The sequence below is a fragment of the Anopheles nili genome, chromosome 2 (genome assembly GCF_943737925.1).
Source record: "Anopheles nili chromosome 2, idAnoNiliSN_F5_01, whole genome shotgun sequence".
Lineage (NCBI taxonomy): Eukaryota > Metazoa > Arthropoda > Insecta > Diptera > Culicidae > Anopheles > Anopheles nili.
The window spans coordinates 53253540-53269159 of NC_071291.1; the positions used below are offsets into that span (position 1 = coordinate 53253540).

Sequence of the window (15620 nt, forward strand, 5' to 3'; positions counted from 1 at the left end):
CTCTCTCACGGCCGACTGCAACTTGGTGCGTTCCGGGAAGGTGCGACCGAAAGAAGTAGTAATGCGACCAGGTAGCAGAAAGCACCACGACGAAACCGTATAATAAAAACCCCGTCTTAGATCCTCCCTCACAGCCCAATAAGCCCTACCGGTAGGACGTTTGTTGTGAGGTCACAACATCCACCGAGGGGCAGTACTGGCGTTCCGGGATGGCAGTACCCACCGTCTTATCTCGTCGATTGTTACGAGGATTTTATTTTCCAGCGGTCTTACGAGCAGCCGAAAATTCCTCCACAATCGCCAAACGCGCGCGCCCTCCAGCGAGAAGGCGATGACAGCGCTGGTTCCGTTACGGGGAAAATCGATAAATTAATAAAAATAACGAGAAAGCTCTCCGGGTCGGTGAATACAGAGGCTACGCAGCCGTGGGACACGGAAGAACTTTGTCCATTTCGGATCGAAGCCTTACCGACGCCAGAAAGACGTCGTCGTTCTTGGTTGTCGAACCGAGAACCGTTTTGTTTGGCAAATCGGAACCGGGATGCGGGTGGGACAAACGCAAAGCAGAAAAAAAGGATTCAATAATTCATTTGTGCGCTCCGTCGCGGTAAAAACGGGGTCACCAGGAACCGTAGAAGCGCGTACCCAAGGTAACAAATGCGCCAGAACGCGGACGTGGCAGCAGTGAAGTGAATGGAAATGCGCGAAGAAAAACGAGAACGAAAAAGATGCCAAGGATGCTGTGTCAGGGAGCCGTACCGAAAAATTAGGCTACCACCACCCGCGAGCCCGTTTTGGCGAGGTCCCGCGATGAAGAGGAAGCGACAGAGACATAAAGCAAAACGGCTCGAATTACGCTCAGCTGAAATCCAAGCACCCAATCCGAAAAGCGGGTCCTTTACGAACCGGACGGAACAACGGGCTGCGATGACGAGAAGGACAACATAAGCGAATGCCACCCAATGCCACGGAAAGGCGGACACGGAAGGCACACAGGCGGCAAACATTCAGCCGTCGCCGTTGGAAAATCTACACCATCGCCAAGTCGTCGCCCTGCAGGATTCGGGTCGAAGGATGTTGTTTTTTTTTGTGCTTTCTGCTTGTTGTCTTTCGCCTGTCCTCGAGCGCAATGTTTCGGGCGAAGAGCGCAACATTTTCATTGCCGAAAATTTTTGGCCCACAAACGGCGAGAGCGCGCGGATTGCGAAATTTTCCGACCGTTAGAACGTGTCGGCAACGGGAAGAAAACGGTTGTGGTAGCGGCACGGGTAGCGAACTCGTTTCATTCCACCGGAGAGAGCTTTCGCGAGGAAAACGCGAGAGTGTGCCACAGAGAGAGAGAGAGAGAAGGAGAGCGAGAGAGCCTCCGAAACGGTGAGGCGAAAAAACGGTAGCAAAGCGAAAAACGAGGCCAAAAAGGACGAAAACTGCGACGCACGTTTTCCACCGTTGGGTCGTGATTTTTTATTTTGCTTATCCGCTCACCCATCGCTCGGTGTGTGCAAGCAAGGCAAAGGACGGAAAACCCCGGATCCCGGGAACCACGTTCACAGGACGGGAGCAAAATGAGGATTTTTCCACGTCCACAGCGGGCACAGCACCAAACGGACAAAAGGACGAAAATTCGTCGCCCGAAAACGTTCTCGAAAACGTGATGGTGGTGGTTTCGGTAAGAATTTCCACGCCAAAGGAGCGTGGAGCGCTCTCGCAGCGCGAATTTCCCACGGTCGGGCTCTCGCCACACGGAGGTCCGGGTGTTTATCGATTTATTGTTTTGGTTTCGCACACTTTGCGGACGTCACACACACGGGATCCTTAATGATAGCGAGCGGGAGGCACGCACGTTTCGGCAGAAGATCCTACGTTCAAGCCTAGGCCAGGTTCAAACACGTACAATCATGCTTCGTCGCAGCAACCCGCCTACTGTGATGGGTTCGGGGCGGAAAGGACTCCTTGAAGGCGCGCAAGGGTACACGGGTAAAAATCGAGTGAATGAATCGTAGGCTGAAAATCGGAAGGTACACTCACTTTCTGAACACGCTTGCACATGAATGCCGACGATCGAAGACGGCGCTGACGGTGGAGCAATCTCGTCGTTGGAAAACACTTTCGCACGGACGGTGCGCCGTTTTACGCGACGAAAAGGAAACCCCCGTTCTCAGGGTGCGGCGTTTCTTTTTCTTCCTTTTTTTGCGAGCCCTCCCAGAACGATGAATCACACAATCCCAGACACTACTTGAGACACGGCTCTTCTAATTTTTTTTCTTCGTTGCTCCTTCTTATACTCTCGTTATGCACTGGACGAAATACGCTAATGGCTCAGCCCGAGGAGCTTTCGGGTTTGGCAGGATTTGCTCGCACATTCACACACGTACACCACAGCACACAGCCACCCTCGAAATGGTGGAATGTTTTTCCACTGCGGACCGTTTTCCGTAGCCCGTTGCGAAATCCCTTTTTTCGTGCACAAAGCTCCCTCCAACTGGCGACAGAGTTTACTGTGTTGAGTATTGGGTACTGGCCTAACTACGTGCGGTCGCGTAGATGCATGGTTTTCAAGTCCGTAGCATCCAAGCAAGCGATCAAAAGCGTTGCGACATGCAGCTTGTCTACATGCTCGCGGGCCTACCCACATATGGCCAGAGCCCGGTGCGCCGGTTTCGGATGTTTGCTGGCGAGCTTATCACCGTCCTGGAACACCGTCGACACATTGGTTCATTGGCGGCCAACAGCGGCAGGTTGAACGAAAAACAAACCTCTCTATCGCAGGACACAGTTACGGCACCGTTTGCGAAGGAAACGAAAACGCACAGACACACGCACCAAAACACACACACAACCGCACGGTGGAAAACGCGCGACGCACGGGAAAATGTTCGCGGACCGCGGCGCACGGAAAAAACGCTGCTCCGTGCTGCTTTGCTTAAAGTAAGAAAGCGAATGAAAACACGAACGCGGCTCGCACGGCTCGAGGACGGCCCTTGAGCGAGATGCTGTTCTGAGAGAGTGAGAAAGAGTGAGAGCAAGCGTGAGCGCGAGATATGGCTGCGGTGGCTGCGTCGTGCTAGAGAGCGAGCCGTGGGTGCGTTAGACGCGGCTCGAATGATAGTGGCCCTCTGTTGCGCGAGTGAGATGGGACAACTGGATGGGTGCTGTTCTCACGAGCATGCAACTCTCGGGCTGCGTGCTGCAGCATTCGGTTGCGGTCGGTTCTGCTCGGTTTCAGAGTTCTTTTTCGCTCTCTCACGCGCGTGCTCTTCTCGAGTGTGTTTTTTCTCTCGCCGTACGGCTCACGCTCCAGTGCAGCTGGTCGAATGAGATAACCTTGCGAGCAGAGAGCAAGTGTGTCACTCTACGGATTGCCTCTGGAGACTAACGCAGCCATCGAAGCAGCCCTGAGATATTTGGACGATGCGCTGAAGATGACTCAATGATGCCATTGGGCATGAACAATCGTGAATTCTGATCTGCTTTGCGACTATCTTTTGTGCCAAACTGCTCCTTTCCAGTGTGCAAATAACTTCGTGAATATATGTTGTACCACCGACTACAGAACAAGTTCACTCCTGACGGGAAATCGGTAGTATTTCCCATAGAAAAACTCATGCATGTTAGAAACTAATGTTCTTTATGTAAATCGTGTGATTGAAACCCTCATAAATACGTTCTCATCGCCAGCTGGTCACCCTATGCGCTGCCGTTGGGAAAACCAATCTCATTCGACAATCTCACCCCGTAGTGAGACAGCGTGAGATGAATAGCTCACGGGTGAGAAAACTCTTCACGCCGTGCGATTTACGACTTTGCACCAACACCAATGCCCGTTCCAGTAAGCCTTGAAATAGAGAAGAGCATTTTCGCCCGTCGCACGAAAACAGAGCGGTAACGCAAGACCACGCGAAAGAGAGAAAGAGTGAGTAGGAACGAAAGAAAGGGTAAGAGAGTGAGAGAAAAGAAAACCCGTGTTGGTATGAGGAGAATTTTCCACCGGTCCTTGCGGCACACGGGCGAAGAGAAAAATCGTATCTGCACCGATTTTCCCCTGCAAATGCTCGCCCGTTTTGCGTCTCGTTTTCGCGCACTGCTATTTCTGTCTCTCTCACTCTTTTGCACTCTCTCCGAGATTTGTCGCAGTTTCCTTCGGCAGGCGGGTGGAAATCGAACCGGCAGCTCAGCACTCAACGCCGGGAAAAGTAGAATCACAGAATCCTTCCCTCGGCAGCGATTCTATCGGTGGACCATTTTTCTCGAACCCCGAGAGTGGAAACTACCGGCATCTCACTCTCGCTTAATGGCACTATCGTTTTCCCTCTCTCTCTCTCTCTTTGTCCGTTCTTTCTGACCCATTCGAAATGGCCCGTTCGTCTTTCACTTGACTTTCCGGAGGATTCGGTCCGTCCGGCGCGAGATGCAAGCACATACACACACAGACACGCTCGCACACACATACACGGACGCACACGTACAATCTGCTTTCCCTGTCGATCCGAGCGCTTTGCGTAGCGGCAGGGAATATCTCTCCGACGCCGTGAGTGACGACGATTGAATTTTTGGCGAATATCTTCCTAATCGCCCCCGAAATACACCCAGCCTGGATTGAAGCCAGATTTTTCCTCTCTCGTAAGGAGCGACGAGTGAGTGAGAGAGAGAAAAAAAAAGGCTAGCTAATAAGGCCGAGCAAGAGGGCAAGCTGTGATAGAGCCGCAGGGGAATGGAGATATTTTCTGTCCCCTTTTTTTTGCTACAGCATCCTTCTGCTGGAGCGACTCGCACGGGAACGGGAACGTTGGAGGCGGGAGATGGTGAGAAATGGGAAAATTCTTAATAAGGATCCCGGTTCTACGCAGCGGAGCCGGTGGAGGGATTTTCATCCCGTGCGCTTCTCACACCATAGGAAAAATACCCCCACCGTGGAGGCTAGGCGGACGAGTGTACAGAAAAAAAAGGACGCAACCGTAGGCAAATCCTTAAGTGTTAAACTGCATAAATCCATCCCGCAGGATTGGCCCTGGGCCCCGGGAGCGCTCGGTGTCGTATTTTCCATGCCTTCGGTTCGCTTCCTGAACCGTTTTCCATCACGCGAGCCTCCTGCGAAACATCGGAATCTAGCCCACACTGTAGCCTTCGGGGTTGGCGGGAAAATCGTTACTTTATATCCCGTCTCGGGGAGCATCGTTATTCACGTAGCTCCACATACCCCACCGTGGGTGGAACGGGAAAACTGGGAAACAGGGAGAAAGTTTTATTTTCATTTTTCCCTCCCCAAACCTTGACGCGATGTGAAGCGCAAAAAAAAAACGCCCCGGCACTGGGAAACGGAAAATCAGCCAACATTTGCTCGCCCTGACGAGTTATCTGTTTTATGTTGTCTCGCTTTTCTAGCGCTTCATTTTTCGTCAGTTCCTTACGCGCGACCATTTTTGGGGCAGGAGCCCGGGATAGGGCGCACCATCGAAGACGACATGCGTACATTTAAACGCCCAAAGGGCACGCAGGAAAATGGGCCGAAAGTAAGTTAGATGAGGCATTAAGGTTAAACCGGCACAAAATGCAAAAAAGGAGCAAAAATCGTACCGCACCGAATCGGTGTCCCTTTCGGGTGTGTCTCCCTTTCCCGAAAGAAAGCAGGACACGTTCGAGCCTAAGTGCGTCGAAAATATGCAAAGGACAATGTGTGTCATGCTCCCGTCCATGGTTAGATGAAGATGAAGCACCTCCGTCCACCGTTCCGGTACGGGGGTGAATCGGCCAAACTTTAGCGCCGAAGGTTTTCGCTCGGATTAGACCGCCTCCGGGACATTGCGAGAGAGTGAGAGCGTGGCCACATCGAAAAGGAAAGTCCTTCCGCGTTTCCTTGTTTGCTTGAAAGAGACTTTTTTCTTCTGCTCGCTTGCTTTTCCCCAATTCCAAGGCCTGCTTCGATCAAGGGCAAACTTTCGCACGAACGTCCATCGAACATCGTTCGAATTTTCATGCATTTAATAAGAATATTCTGCCCGGGTCTCCCTCCGGGCGTGTGTGCGCCAGGACCTTCCATCCGCTCTCGCCCTTGCGTAAGGCGCAAACACACTCGCCTGGGCCGTGCTCGATTTCGCTTTTCGATGCGTATTAATGGCGTGAGGGCAAATTCGATTATATTTAGCATATGTAACGGGCCCGTGGCCCTGCGCTCTGGCACTGGGTGAGGGCGAAGTTTTGCCCGAAGGAAGCAACATGAAAAAGGACTGCACCATGGCGCCGGCCGGCCAGGAGAGCGAATGGGTACGACGAGCGACAAAATCCAGCAACCCGGGCCCCAGGAATTTGATTTCGACTTCCAAGGGCAACCTCGCTCGCTCGTTACCGGCCGGTCGAACGCGAACGACGCAAAGCAGCTTACGCAGCAGCAGCAGCCGTGGCAGGAAAACCTTAGAAAATCCTTTTTTTTCTCTCTCTTCTCTCCACCCGCGCACCGACCGACATCCGGCGTCTCTTTCGGTTCTTTCGCGCCGGAATTGGATGACGGATCCTAATGGGATCACTTTATGGATTGATTTTCTTGACGATTGCACTTTTGAAACGGGCCTTTCTGCTGCTCTCCGCCGTGTCTGCCCAGCGGGTGGTCGAAGTTCCGCCGGGAAAACCCCCAACCAGGACGAACCGCGTTTCCACGGGAGGTAAACTTCTGACGGAAGTCTTCCGTATCCTAGGCATCCACTCTAAAGCCACCCCCGGGATGAGTGCCAGAGAAAAAAAAATGGAAAAGGAAAAGGTTAAAGGCAGGAGGTGAAATCCCGGGAAGGTATGGGTTCCCGCTTTTTTTATCCTTCCTCGCGCATCCCGGGCCGTGAAAAAGAGGATAAAGACAGGATGTGTGTTCGGGATGAGCGCAAATGATGGAAAGGCGCGACGTTCGCCTTCGGTACCGTTGTATCGTTAGTTAAGATTCGACGACTTAGCGTCGCATGAGCAGGTTTGCTTTTTTGTTTCAGCGCTCTCCCTTTAACACGTGGATGTGTGTGTGTGCGCGTGGTCGGATTGAGATAAAGCCGAGCAAACGGATTTCAAAAAGGGAAGCGGGCCTTCCTGTAAAACCCTTAATTTGTGGAGGAGTACCTGGCTCGGTATGGCGCGATGCCTAACGACGAGTTTTTATACCTTATAGGGCTTTGTACTTTTCTCAATGAAACCTACAAATGGCGATCCTTTCTGTTCGTCCACCATGTGAAGATGAAGGCTGGCAAAGCAAAATGGCAACTTCTGGGGAAATAATGATTTCTAGTTCAACAATTTCCACCTAAACATGTTTCACCTTCTTTCACCCCAGACAAAGCGTGTGCCGCTTGAAACAGGCGTATAATTTCGAGCGACGTTCGGTTTGATAAAATTAAATTCCCGTGGACAAATATGCCAGGCACCATCAATAAGACATCAGACGTAAGCAGCGCGCGAGAGTTCGTCGAAAGCGCGCCCAACTTTTTGGCGTGCTCGTCAACTTTGCACCTTTACGAACGATCCGTATCGCGCCCAACCGTAATGTCAATATTTTCCATCCAAAACGGGGGCGTGGTGGGCGAAAACAAATGTGCAACGTTCGCTCGTGCCATGGGAAAATCGTCGCCCACGATCCGGCTTGGGTGGGCGCCTGGCAGATATCATTTTCCAACAAACAACCTAGCGTGCCGAAGCCCTTCTCGGGCGTGCGTGTGCTTCAGAAATCATTTTCACCTTCTTCGGGACCCTTTTTTTTTCCTCCCTACGGCCAAGGCGACGGCTCGATAATGTTTCCAAAAGTGACACGATTCACCCGTATCGTATTAAAATGGCGATTTAATTTTGTTAAACTTTTTTTTTCCACAACTCTCTTTGCCACCACTTTCGACCCAGCCCAAGCGTGCCTTTCTTTTGTTTCCTCTGATGGACCGGTAGACGGACCCCGTGCCGGGTGAAAGTGAACGACTTTTCCCTCTCGAAAGGTGCAAATGGGACGAAATATAAATATATTTTTTCATTCATTCATTCAGCTCGGGTGGAAAATAAAAGCCATTTTCCAACCAAACTCACTGCGCTATCACAGTGAAGCACAGTTTCGTGCTGTTTCGGGTTTCGATTTTTTCGCCTTGCCCACAGCTTTTCTTTCTTTCTTCTGTGTGTGCTCATTGTGCCCCAGCTGCGCCTTTGCCAGGACGAAACTTTGCGTGCAGTGACCTTCGCGATGGTGGTGTGAAAGGATTTCTTTTTTCATTCGCCACCTTCGTTTTGCTCTTGTTTTTTTTTTTTGCACCTGTCGGAGACATTTCGACGCGTTTCGCTCTAGCGGCCGGTGCTTTGTTTCACTCCCTGGCGGTACGACTCGTTTTTTTTTCTTGCCCTCGCGTTTCGTGTAAGTTTGCCCAAAAATGAAGTGACGATTCGTGTGCCCCGGTTGCGGAAATCGTATGCAAGGGGTAGGCAAAAATAGGTGACGAAATAAAAGTTCAAAGGACACCGGGCACGACATCCTTCCAGCACGTAGCACCCACGCTGAAAGCACCACCCCCGGGTCGGGGGTGTGCCTTTTTTCTCGCTCTACCCTCGCGCCTCACCAACGCGACAAGACGTTCATTCACGCCGGTCTGTGAGACATTTTTTTGTTGTCGTCCTTTGCTTCGAGATTTTTTCTGCTTGTTTTTCTATTCACCATGCTCTTTTTTTTCCCACGGCCCCAAACCTCCGTTGGCCGGAGGACGAATTCCGTTTCCTAATCACGTTCGCGCTGTTTATCCCTTATGACGCTTATTTCGCTGTTGTTTCGCGCCGACGGGCGGAATGTCGAACCGGAATGGTTGGAAATGATATTTTTCCCCCAAGCAGCGAGGCCACCATATGCTCACCTGGAACGAGAAGAAAGGCAAGCAAAAGTCAGATGAGTAAAGTGTAGCGCTGGAAACCGTCAAGACACTAGACAAAAGCTACCACGATTTCAGGAAGGGGATGCAAATTTTGGTTCCGACTATTCGACCTCGTCGATCGGAGCCGGACGGTGGAGATTTACTAAAATTTTCATCGATTCTCGAATCCGAAACACGACCAAGCCAGTGGCTTGAACGGAGCGCGGAGAAATTTGCTTCCCAGTACCAGTAGCTTCCTTCGCGGAAAATTCCCAATATTAAACGTTTGGTTTTTAACAGCCGACCGTTGCCAGCCTTCCGGGAGAAAGCGACCAGACAAGGGGCAAAAAAGAAGGTTATTTTCTCCCGGCCACTATCGTTACAACGTGGCTGGCAACATTTCGTCGCGCGCAATGTGAAGCAAAAACAAAGACGCGCGCGTTCCAGTGCCTGAGTTGCTGCTCTTTTTCTTGGCGCAACTATTTCTTATCCTTACTGAAGCTTTTTATTGTTTTGTGCGCATTTTTTGCCTTGTTGTTGTTACTTCTGCTCCTGTCCATTACGCTCCATTCGGTGGAACCAACCGGCGAAGGTGTGCCGTTTTATTGCAGTCGTTGTCCGCTGGCGATGATTTAAGAGCGCGGTTGCGCGCTTCTACCTGGCACGTCCTGCGCAATCAGCAGGAAATGAGTTTTCCCGGTGCTGGTGCGCGCAACAGTGTGTCATTTCGTTAATGGAAGGATGCACAATGTCCCCGCGTGTCGAGCGCGCCACTGTGTGCAATAATTAAGCATAAAGTTGTGGGTGCACTCCCGTTCGGCAGTCGCGGAAAAAAGAGTAAAATGAGACAGCCGGAGTGTATTTGAGTGAGAGCGAAAAAATAAAAGTGGAAAGACCTAACCTCGGCCACCGGTAATGGTGCAGGATTTTCAAATCGGTAGCCCTTTGTCTCACTCGTTGGGCAGCTTTTTGGGATCCTTTCCACTAGCTTCCGGTTGTTGGTCGCTTGTCAGCAAAGTTGATCGAGATGCACGCGATTATGTGTGTTCTTTTATTTCGCCATTCATCATCTCATCACTGTGCGCGCAAGGAGACGGAACAAGCAATGAAAATAATAATGGAAATAATTTTCAACGCTGACAAAAAGTGCCGTTTTATTGACAGTTTTACGTTCTGCCCCCGAAGCCACATCAAATTCGGCAGCCAAATATGCTTATTAGCGCCCTCTTAAGAGTAACCCCCAATCAGACAAACGTTTCTTCCCGCGAACAACCACTCCGTTGGCGAAAGCAAAACAAATCGAATCCCTGCTTCGCTTCTAAACGACGGATAAGCAGAGATAAGCCTCCCGTACGACCGCCTGTCGGAAGTCACGTGAATTGACAGCGCAAAAAAGCGTGCCCCAAAAATCGAAAGCCCTTTTTCGGAAAGCCTCACCGCCATTCCATTCCAAGATGCAACCTGGGTGGACGGCGAGAGGGAATCGATTTTCCTTTCGCCTTCAGCTGACGAAACCCACTGCCGGGTGAACTTGACAAATCCACCCAACACCCCCGCTTTGTTGAATGGCGTGCATGTGTTTGCGCGCGTGTGAGTGGCCTGCCATCGGAAAATGAGTGGCGATTGGGTGGAGGTGTTGCCTTGCCCCGTTTTCTCGCCATACACCTGAACCAGACCATGTGTGTGGGTGTGTGTTTATGTGGGAACTGAGCCAAAAAAAGAGCCTCCCGTCAGCCGGAAGCAGCATGGTGCCCGAAGTACGTACTGGTGGTTGGCAATGGTGCAAATATCTCACAAGCGAGTGTTGGAAGGCTTCGGGCGCCTTTGCAGGTCTGCAAATGATGGTTCATTTCCGGGTTCTCCCGCCACTCCAATGTGCGGGCGGAAGGAAAAATGGGAACGGCACTGGCGGTGCGGGAAAATTGAGAAGAATCCGGATGGGTTTGATGTGTGTCAGATGAAGAATAAAACAGGAACGCCTCGCCATTGCGGCAAACAAGGTACACCCTCATGTCGGTTGTTCTTCTCGTTCTCGCTCGCCATTCCGGTGGAAATGGAAATAAATAAATGACCCCGAGTGGAATTTAGGACTTTTTTCACCCGTCCTCGCTTTCCTCGAGCGTACCTCAAATACTTGGTATTTATTTGAACACGTACAAGAGGGAGGTTTTTTTTCTCTCTGTGCAGTATCTCTTTTTCGCTATATTTAAGCTTATGTACATGCACGCAAATTTCGAGGTGAAAATGGTGCTTTCATCATGCATCGCAAAAAGCCGCAAAAAAAACGAAAACTCCCCCACGGCAATGGGCCTGTGTTGATGATACCAAGTTTGACCAACAACAACAAAAAGTGTAAACGAACTCCGATTCGTGCGATAAATAAATGAGTTTACCTTTGCATCAGCAGGAAAAAAGAGAAAGAAGACCAGCACCACGAGCTTGACCTTTTAACCTTTTTTTTTTCGTTTCATTAGCTCATTTATCGCCACGTGGCGACGGTGGCACGGCTTACCTTTAAGCCACCCTGTTTAAGTTGACCTAATTGAGTACTAGCTACTGTAATCTCCGGCGGTTGAGTGTTCCCATCCCGTTGGGTGTTTGCCGGGAAGCAAAAAGCTCGGGTGGGACGTTTTTCGTTTTGGAGATTGTTCGTGCAAAAAAAAAAAACACCCACCCCCGAACCGGGATTGGGCACCTTCACGGGGTTGTGTGCGTGGAATCGATGCAAAGATTAGCTCCTCGATTCCTCCAGCGCTCGTTCTCGGCAGTAAGCGGTTGTGTTGGTTTTTGCTCCAAACCCCAAAAGTCCCTCGAGTCCGGTCGCAAACTCGAGATGAAGAGAGCCACGAAGCACAAAGATGGCCAACAACAACAACAAAAAATGGCAGCAGCAGCAACATCCTCCTTACTAAAACTGCTCAATCGTGTGATTACCGAATCGCAGTGCTAAGGTTGATTTCCTTGATTAGGAAATAAGAAAATGGTGCGCCAAAGGTGCAGGCGCCCCCGGAGGTCCGGAGCTGCTAATGCCGAGGGAAAATTCGCAAAAACCAAAAAGGTACAGGCAATCGGGTAAAGGTGAAAGGAATTGGATTTGAATGTGAAATTCGATTTCCGGCGTACCGGATCGAACCAAACAAGCGGCCCCGGTGGATTGGAGCCCGCTCGCTACCTATTGCAGCCACGCCGTTTTTTGGTTGCCCGATTTTACCTTCGAAACGAAACTCGGGTGTGTGTGTGTGTTTGTGTGTGAAAAGGACCGCTTGGAGATCCTTCCGACTGAGAAGGTGCTAATGGCGCGGGCGGTGGCGGATCGGATGAAAAAGGAAAAGTCATAACTTTCAGGCTCCTCGTGAGAGATAGAAGGGACTGCGCCGTGCGTGTGGAGTAAAATGAAGTTAGAGAAAAACTCTGGGTGCGGCCGAAAAGGCCGGAAAAGGGCTCCTTTCCGCACTGGTGACGGGTTGCGTGCGGGTGGAAAACGAACGGCCAACCGGGACGATAAAATGCTGATTGAACCGATCGGAACGGCCAAGATTAGGATCATTTTTCTTCCCACGATTCATGGTCATGGTTGTGTTTGTTTCTTATTTCTGTTTCGATTCTCCACTCGTTGGGTGGGGGGGGGGGGGGGTTTACGGGTGTACGTTTTGCGGCTTCAAGTGCCACCGGGAAAAAGCGAAACCGACACACCCTGGACCGGAATGGGAAGAAGAAAAAAAGTCTTTATAAATAACCCAATCGAAGCAGGCCGTGGTCGTGTTAGTTTCCGTTTCGTTCGGATTTTCCACCATTTGGTGACCCAATCTCAATGGTTTGTCCATTTCGCAGCATCGATGGTAGGCCAGGTCGAAGAATGAGAGAGAGAGAGAGAGAGAGAGAGAGAAAACGAAAGTGCCATCAACACACGGACAAGGACAACGGAACAAGGACACCTCGGTCCGGAAGGAGTCACCAGCATAATCGTGACATAAAAAAAAAGCTTCTCCGGTTAAGCCGTGCTCGAAAAGGTGAAAGCTCAGCACCCGCAGCATGCGAACACGGGGAGTTTTGTTCCGGGAAGCTTTCGTTTCCCCCTTTAAACGACCTTGATTGCCCACCGGGGAAGGGATGCGTAGAATTGAGCGGAGTGTGGGCAAATGGAGAAAACACAATTAGAGAGCAAAATAAAAAATATACGGTTCGCTTGTTTGTTAGGTGCCTTCTTCTAATGGGGCTTTTCTTTCCTTTTCGTTTTTCAACGGTTTTCACTCGAGTGGATTTTTTTTATGTTGTCGTTTTGTTTTGCGGAGCATCCTGCAGGGATGAAAACCAACGACAAATCAAACTTTCAGATGGCGGTGGAGAAATTACGCAGCTTGGGAGAGTTGTTTTATTTTTGTTGCAACAACGAAACCAAACGAGATGAGCTTTCAAGGTTCGAGGAACGGTGGAACATGTTTAAACTATTCCTTTTATTTGTTCGCTAAAATTGGAACCTTTCTCTCTCTCCCCGACCCCGAAAAAAGATGCTACGTGGCAAAACTTGGTGGCTTGAGGTGCGTCTGGAAATACATCAAATTACGCCGCTCGAGTGCGTTGTCTAAAAGTTCACCTAATAATCCTTCACCTTCGCGTGCTGCTGCCCAATCGGCAGAGAGCAAAAGAGAGAGAGAGAAATCTCGCGAAAAGTATGCCATCCTTCTTCGCCGCTTCTAGTAGTTGGTTGATATTTTTATTAGAACCAAACTTTGCGCGGCTTCAGCGCGAACCGAACGGGCGGTGGAAATGTTTGTATCACAATTAGGCAACTTCAAACTTCGAACTCATCTCGATCGGTTCCCAAAGCAGTCGTGCGGCTGGAGGATCGTTTCCACCGATAATTGACGCGAACCGGGCTTCCTACACTTCACGGCTTTAATGTTTACCCATCGCTGTTCTTCCCTCATCGTTCCCAGCCATTCGGGACAGGTGAGTACGGCTTCGAGTGGGGGCGATGCTTTTGATTTTCCGCTTCACCAGGACGAACACCGGCTGCTGGGGTAAATGAAAGTAAGCGAATAAAATACCGGCACCGCGGAAGTTTTCCACCCAACCGAACGAAATCGTCCCCGGGAAGCTTCCAAGCCCGCACGCTCGCCCGTGGCGCCGGAAAAACGCGTCGACTTCCAATCAGCTGCGAACGACCTGCCAGTGATCGGTCGCGGATGGGGAGAAGAGATGGCTTCGCTTAATGCCACCCACTCCACCCACACCGTCGCTTTTATGCGAGAAGAGCACCCCAGTGCGAAATTTCGTGCACACGGCCAACCAAATTGCCGGTAAAAATAAACTCCGAAATGGATTTTCGAGAGCACCCCGGAGAAGGATGACGGCACGGATAAGATCGGGTGGCGTTCGCGCAGGGGTGGATGGGCTGCATTACATTTCCTTGGGAAATGGGAAATTTTCCGCAAAAAGCACTTTACATCGAGCCGAGGCCACCCCGTGTGCCTTTGCCTTTGAACGGGGGATGGGAAGTTGGAACTTTGCTTACACGTTTGCTTATACACGTTGCGTGTGTGCGCGTTTTTCGGGGGAAAATTGAGAGCTTTTTCCTGCGAGTGCCCGGGCCTGAACCGGGGCCATGGTTTTGGAAATTAAATTGTTGATTTTACGAACGTGTACCAGCGGTTCGAGTGTTGTTTCGGTTCGTACTTTTTTTTTCTGCAATGGAAGGACGAAAACCATTGCCCTTGTATCACTCTCTTTCGCTCTCTTTCTCTCTCTTTCACATATTCTCTTCAGATGGGTACCCTTTGCCCTTGGAATTGCGTGCCGAGTTTCCTGTTTTTTTTGCATTCTTCTTATCGAGTGTGGGATTGCGGTGCATTCGCCCCCGGTGTTCGGGTGGGTCTCTAACCGAAAAGCAAAAGGAACATCCTCCGTTCGCTCGTTCGGTCTGTTCCGTTTCAAATGGGTGCGATTTCCGCCCCGTTATTGGGATATTATTTTATTTTAGCTTCCCTCGCTCTAACCACGACCGCGTCGGTGTCATTTAATAGGCACCGGAGCGTGTGAAAAGCCTACCCAATGAAGTAAAACAAAAAGCAGCATGAAAAACAAAGGGAAAACATCTCCCTGGTGGAAGTGTTTTCCCCACATTTTGGAGCCTGAAGACCGTCCACGAGAGGGAGGTTTCTAATTTTCGGCCCATGTACCCCGATGGAATGATAACATTTGCCTGCAGATTGGCGTATGAAAATCAAACTATGATCTTGATCAGCCCCCGAGGTTTTCGAGATTGCTTTCCTGGGCGTGCCACTGGGGCGTGGGTGAATATTTTCCGAGTCCATATCTCGGTGCGTTTTACGCGAGCCAAACCAGCTTGAACTGGGGCGGGTGCATACCTCGTCGAGAGGGCGCCCTCGGTGCCATCCTTCGATTAATGCTCGAGCACGTACAGCACCAGCAAAGGTACTCGTACGCGTGAGGCCACACCGCGGACGCGCACGCGGGAACAATCGACTTTAATTCAATTGCAGCGAGCCTCTCCAGGCCGTGGGCATGCTTTGTGCGAGAGGGCTTCGCTTTATCCGGCTCCCGATCGGTGGCCAACTTCGGCCACTAGAAACGGGCCAATATCCCACGGGAGGAGGCGCAACCAGGCCGCAACAACGGGCTGGACGGTCCTTGATATAATTCTCAGCCGTTCAGGGTTGCGCGTCCCGAAATGTGACCGACTGTCCGTCAACGAGCCATCTCGAAGGCTTACCGAGCTGGGTCGATCGAACCCGTAAGCTCCCGGAGGCC

At 50.8% G+C, this 15620-nt stretch overlaps 1 protein-coding gene across 1 annotated transcript in view; it reads right to left on the reverse strand.

Annotated features, from left to right (window-relative positions):
* The window catches only part of LOC128725930 (teneurin-m), a 172812-nt gene extending 167394 nt beyond the window's left edge, over window positions 1-5418 (reverse strand). Inside the window, exons 1-2 of the mRNA XM_053819707.1 lie at window positions 5409-5418; window positions 2029-2157 (exon numbers count right to left, since the gene is read on the reverse strand). Coding sequence (XP_053675682.1) covers window positions 2029-2157; window positions 5409-5418 — 139 coding nt within the window. The remainder of the gene's footprint in view (window positions 1-2028; window positions 2158-5408) is intronic.
* Window positions 5419-15620: the final 10202 nt, after the last annotated feature.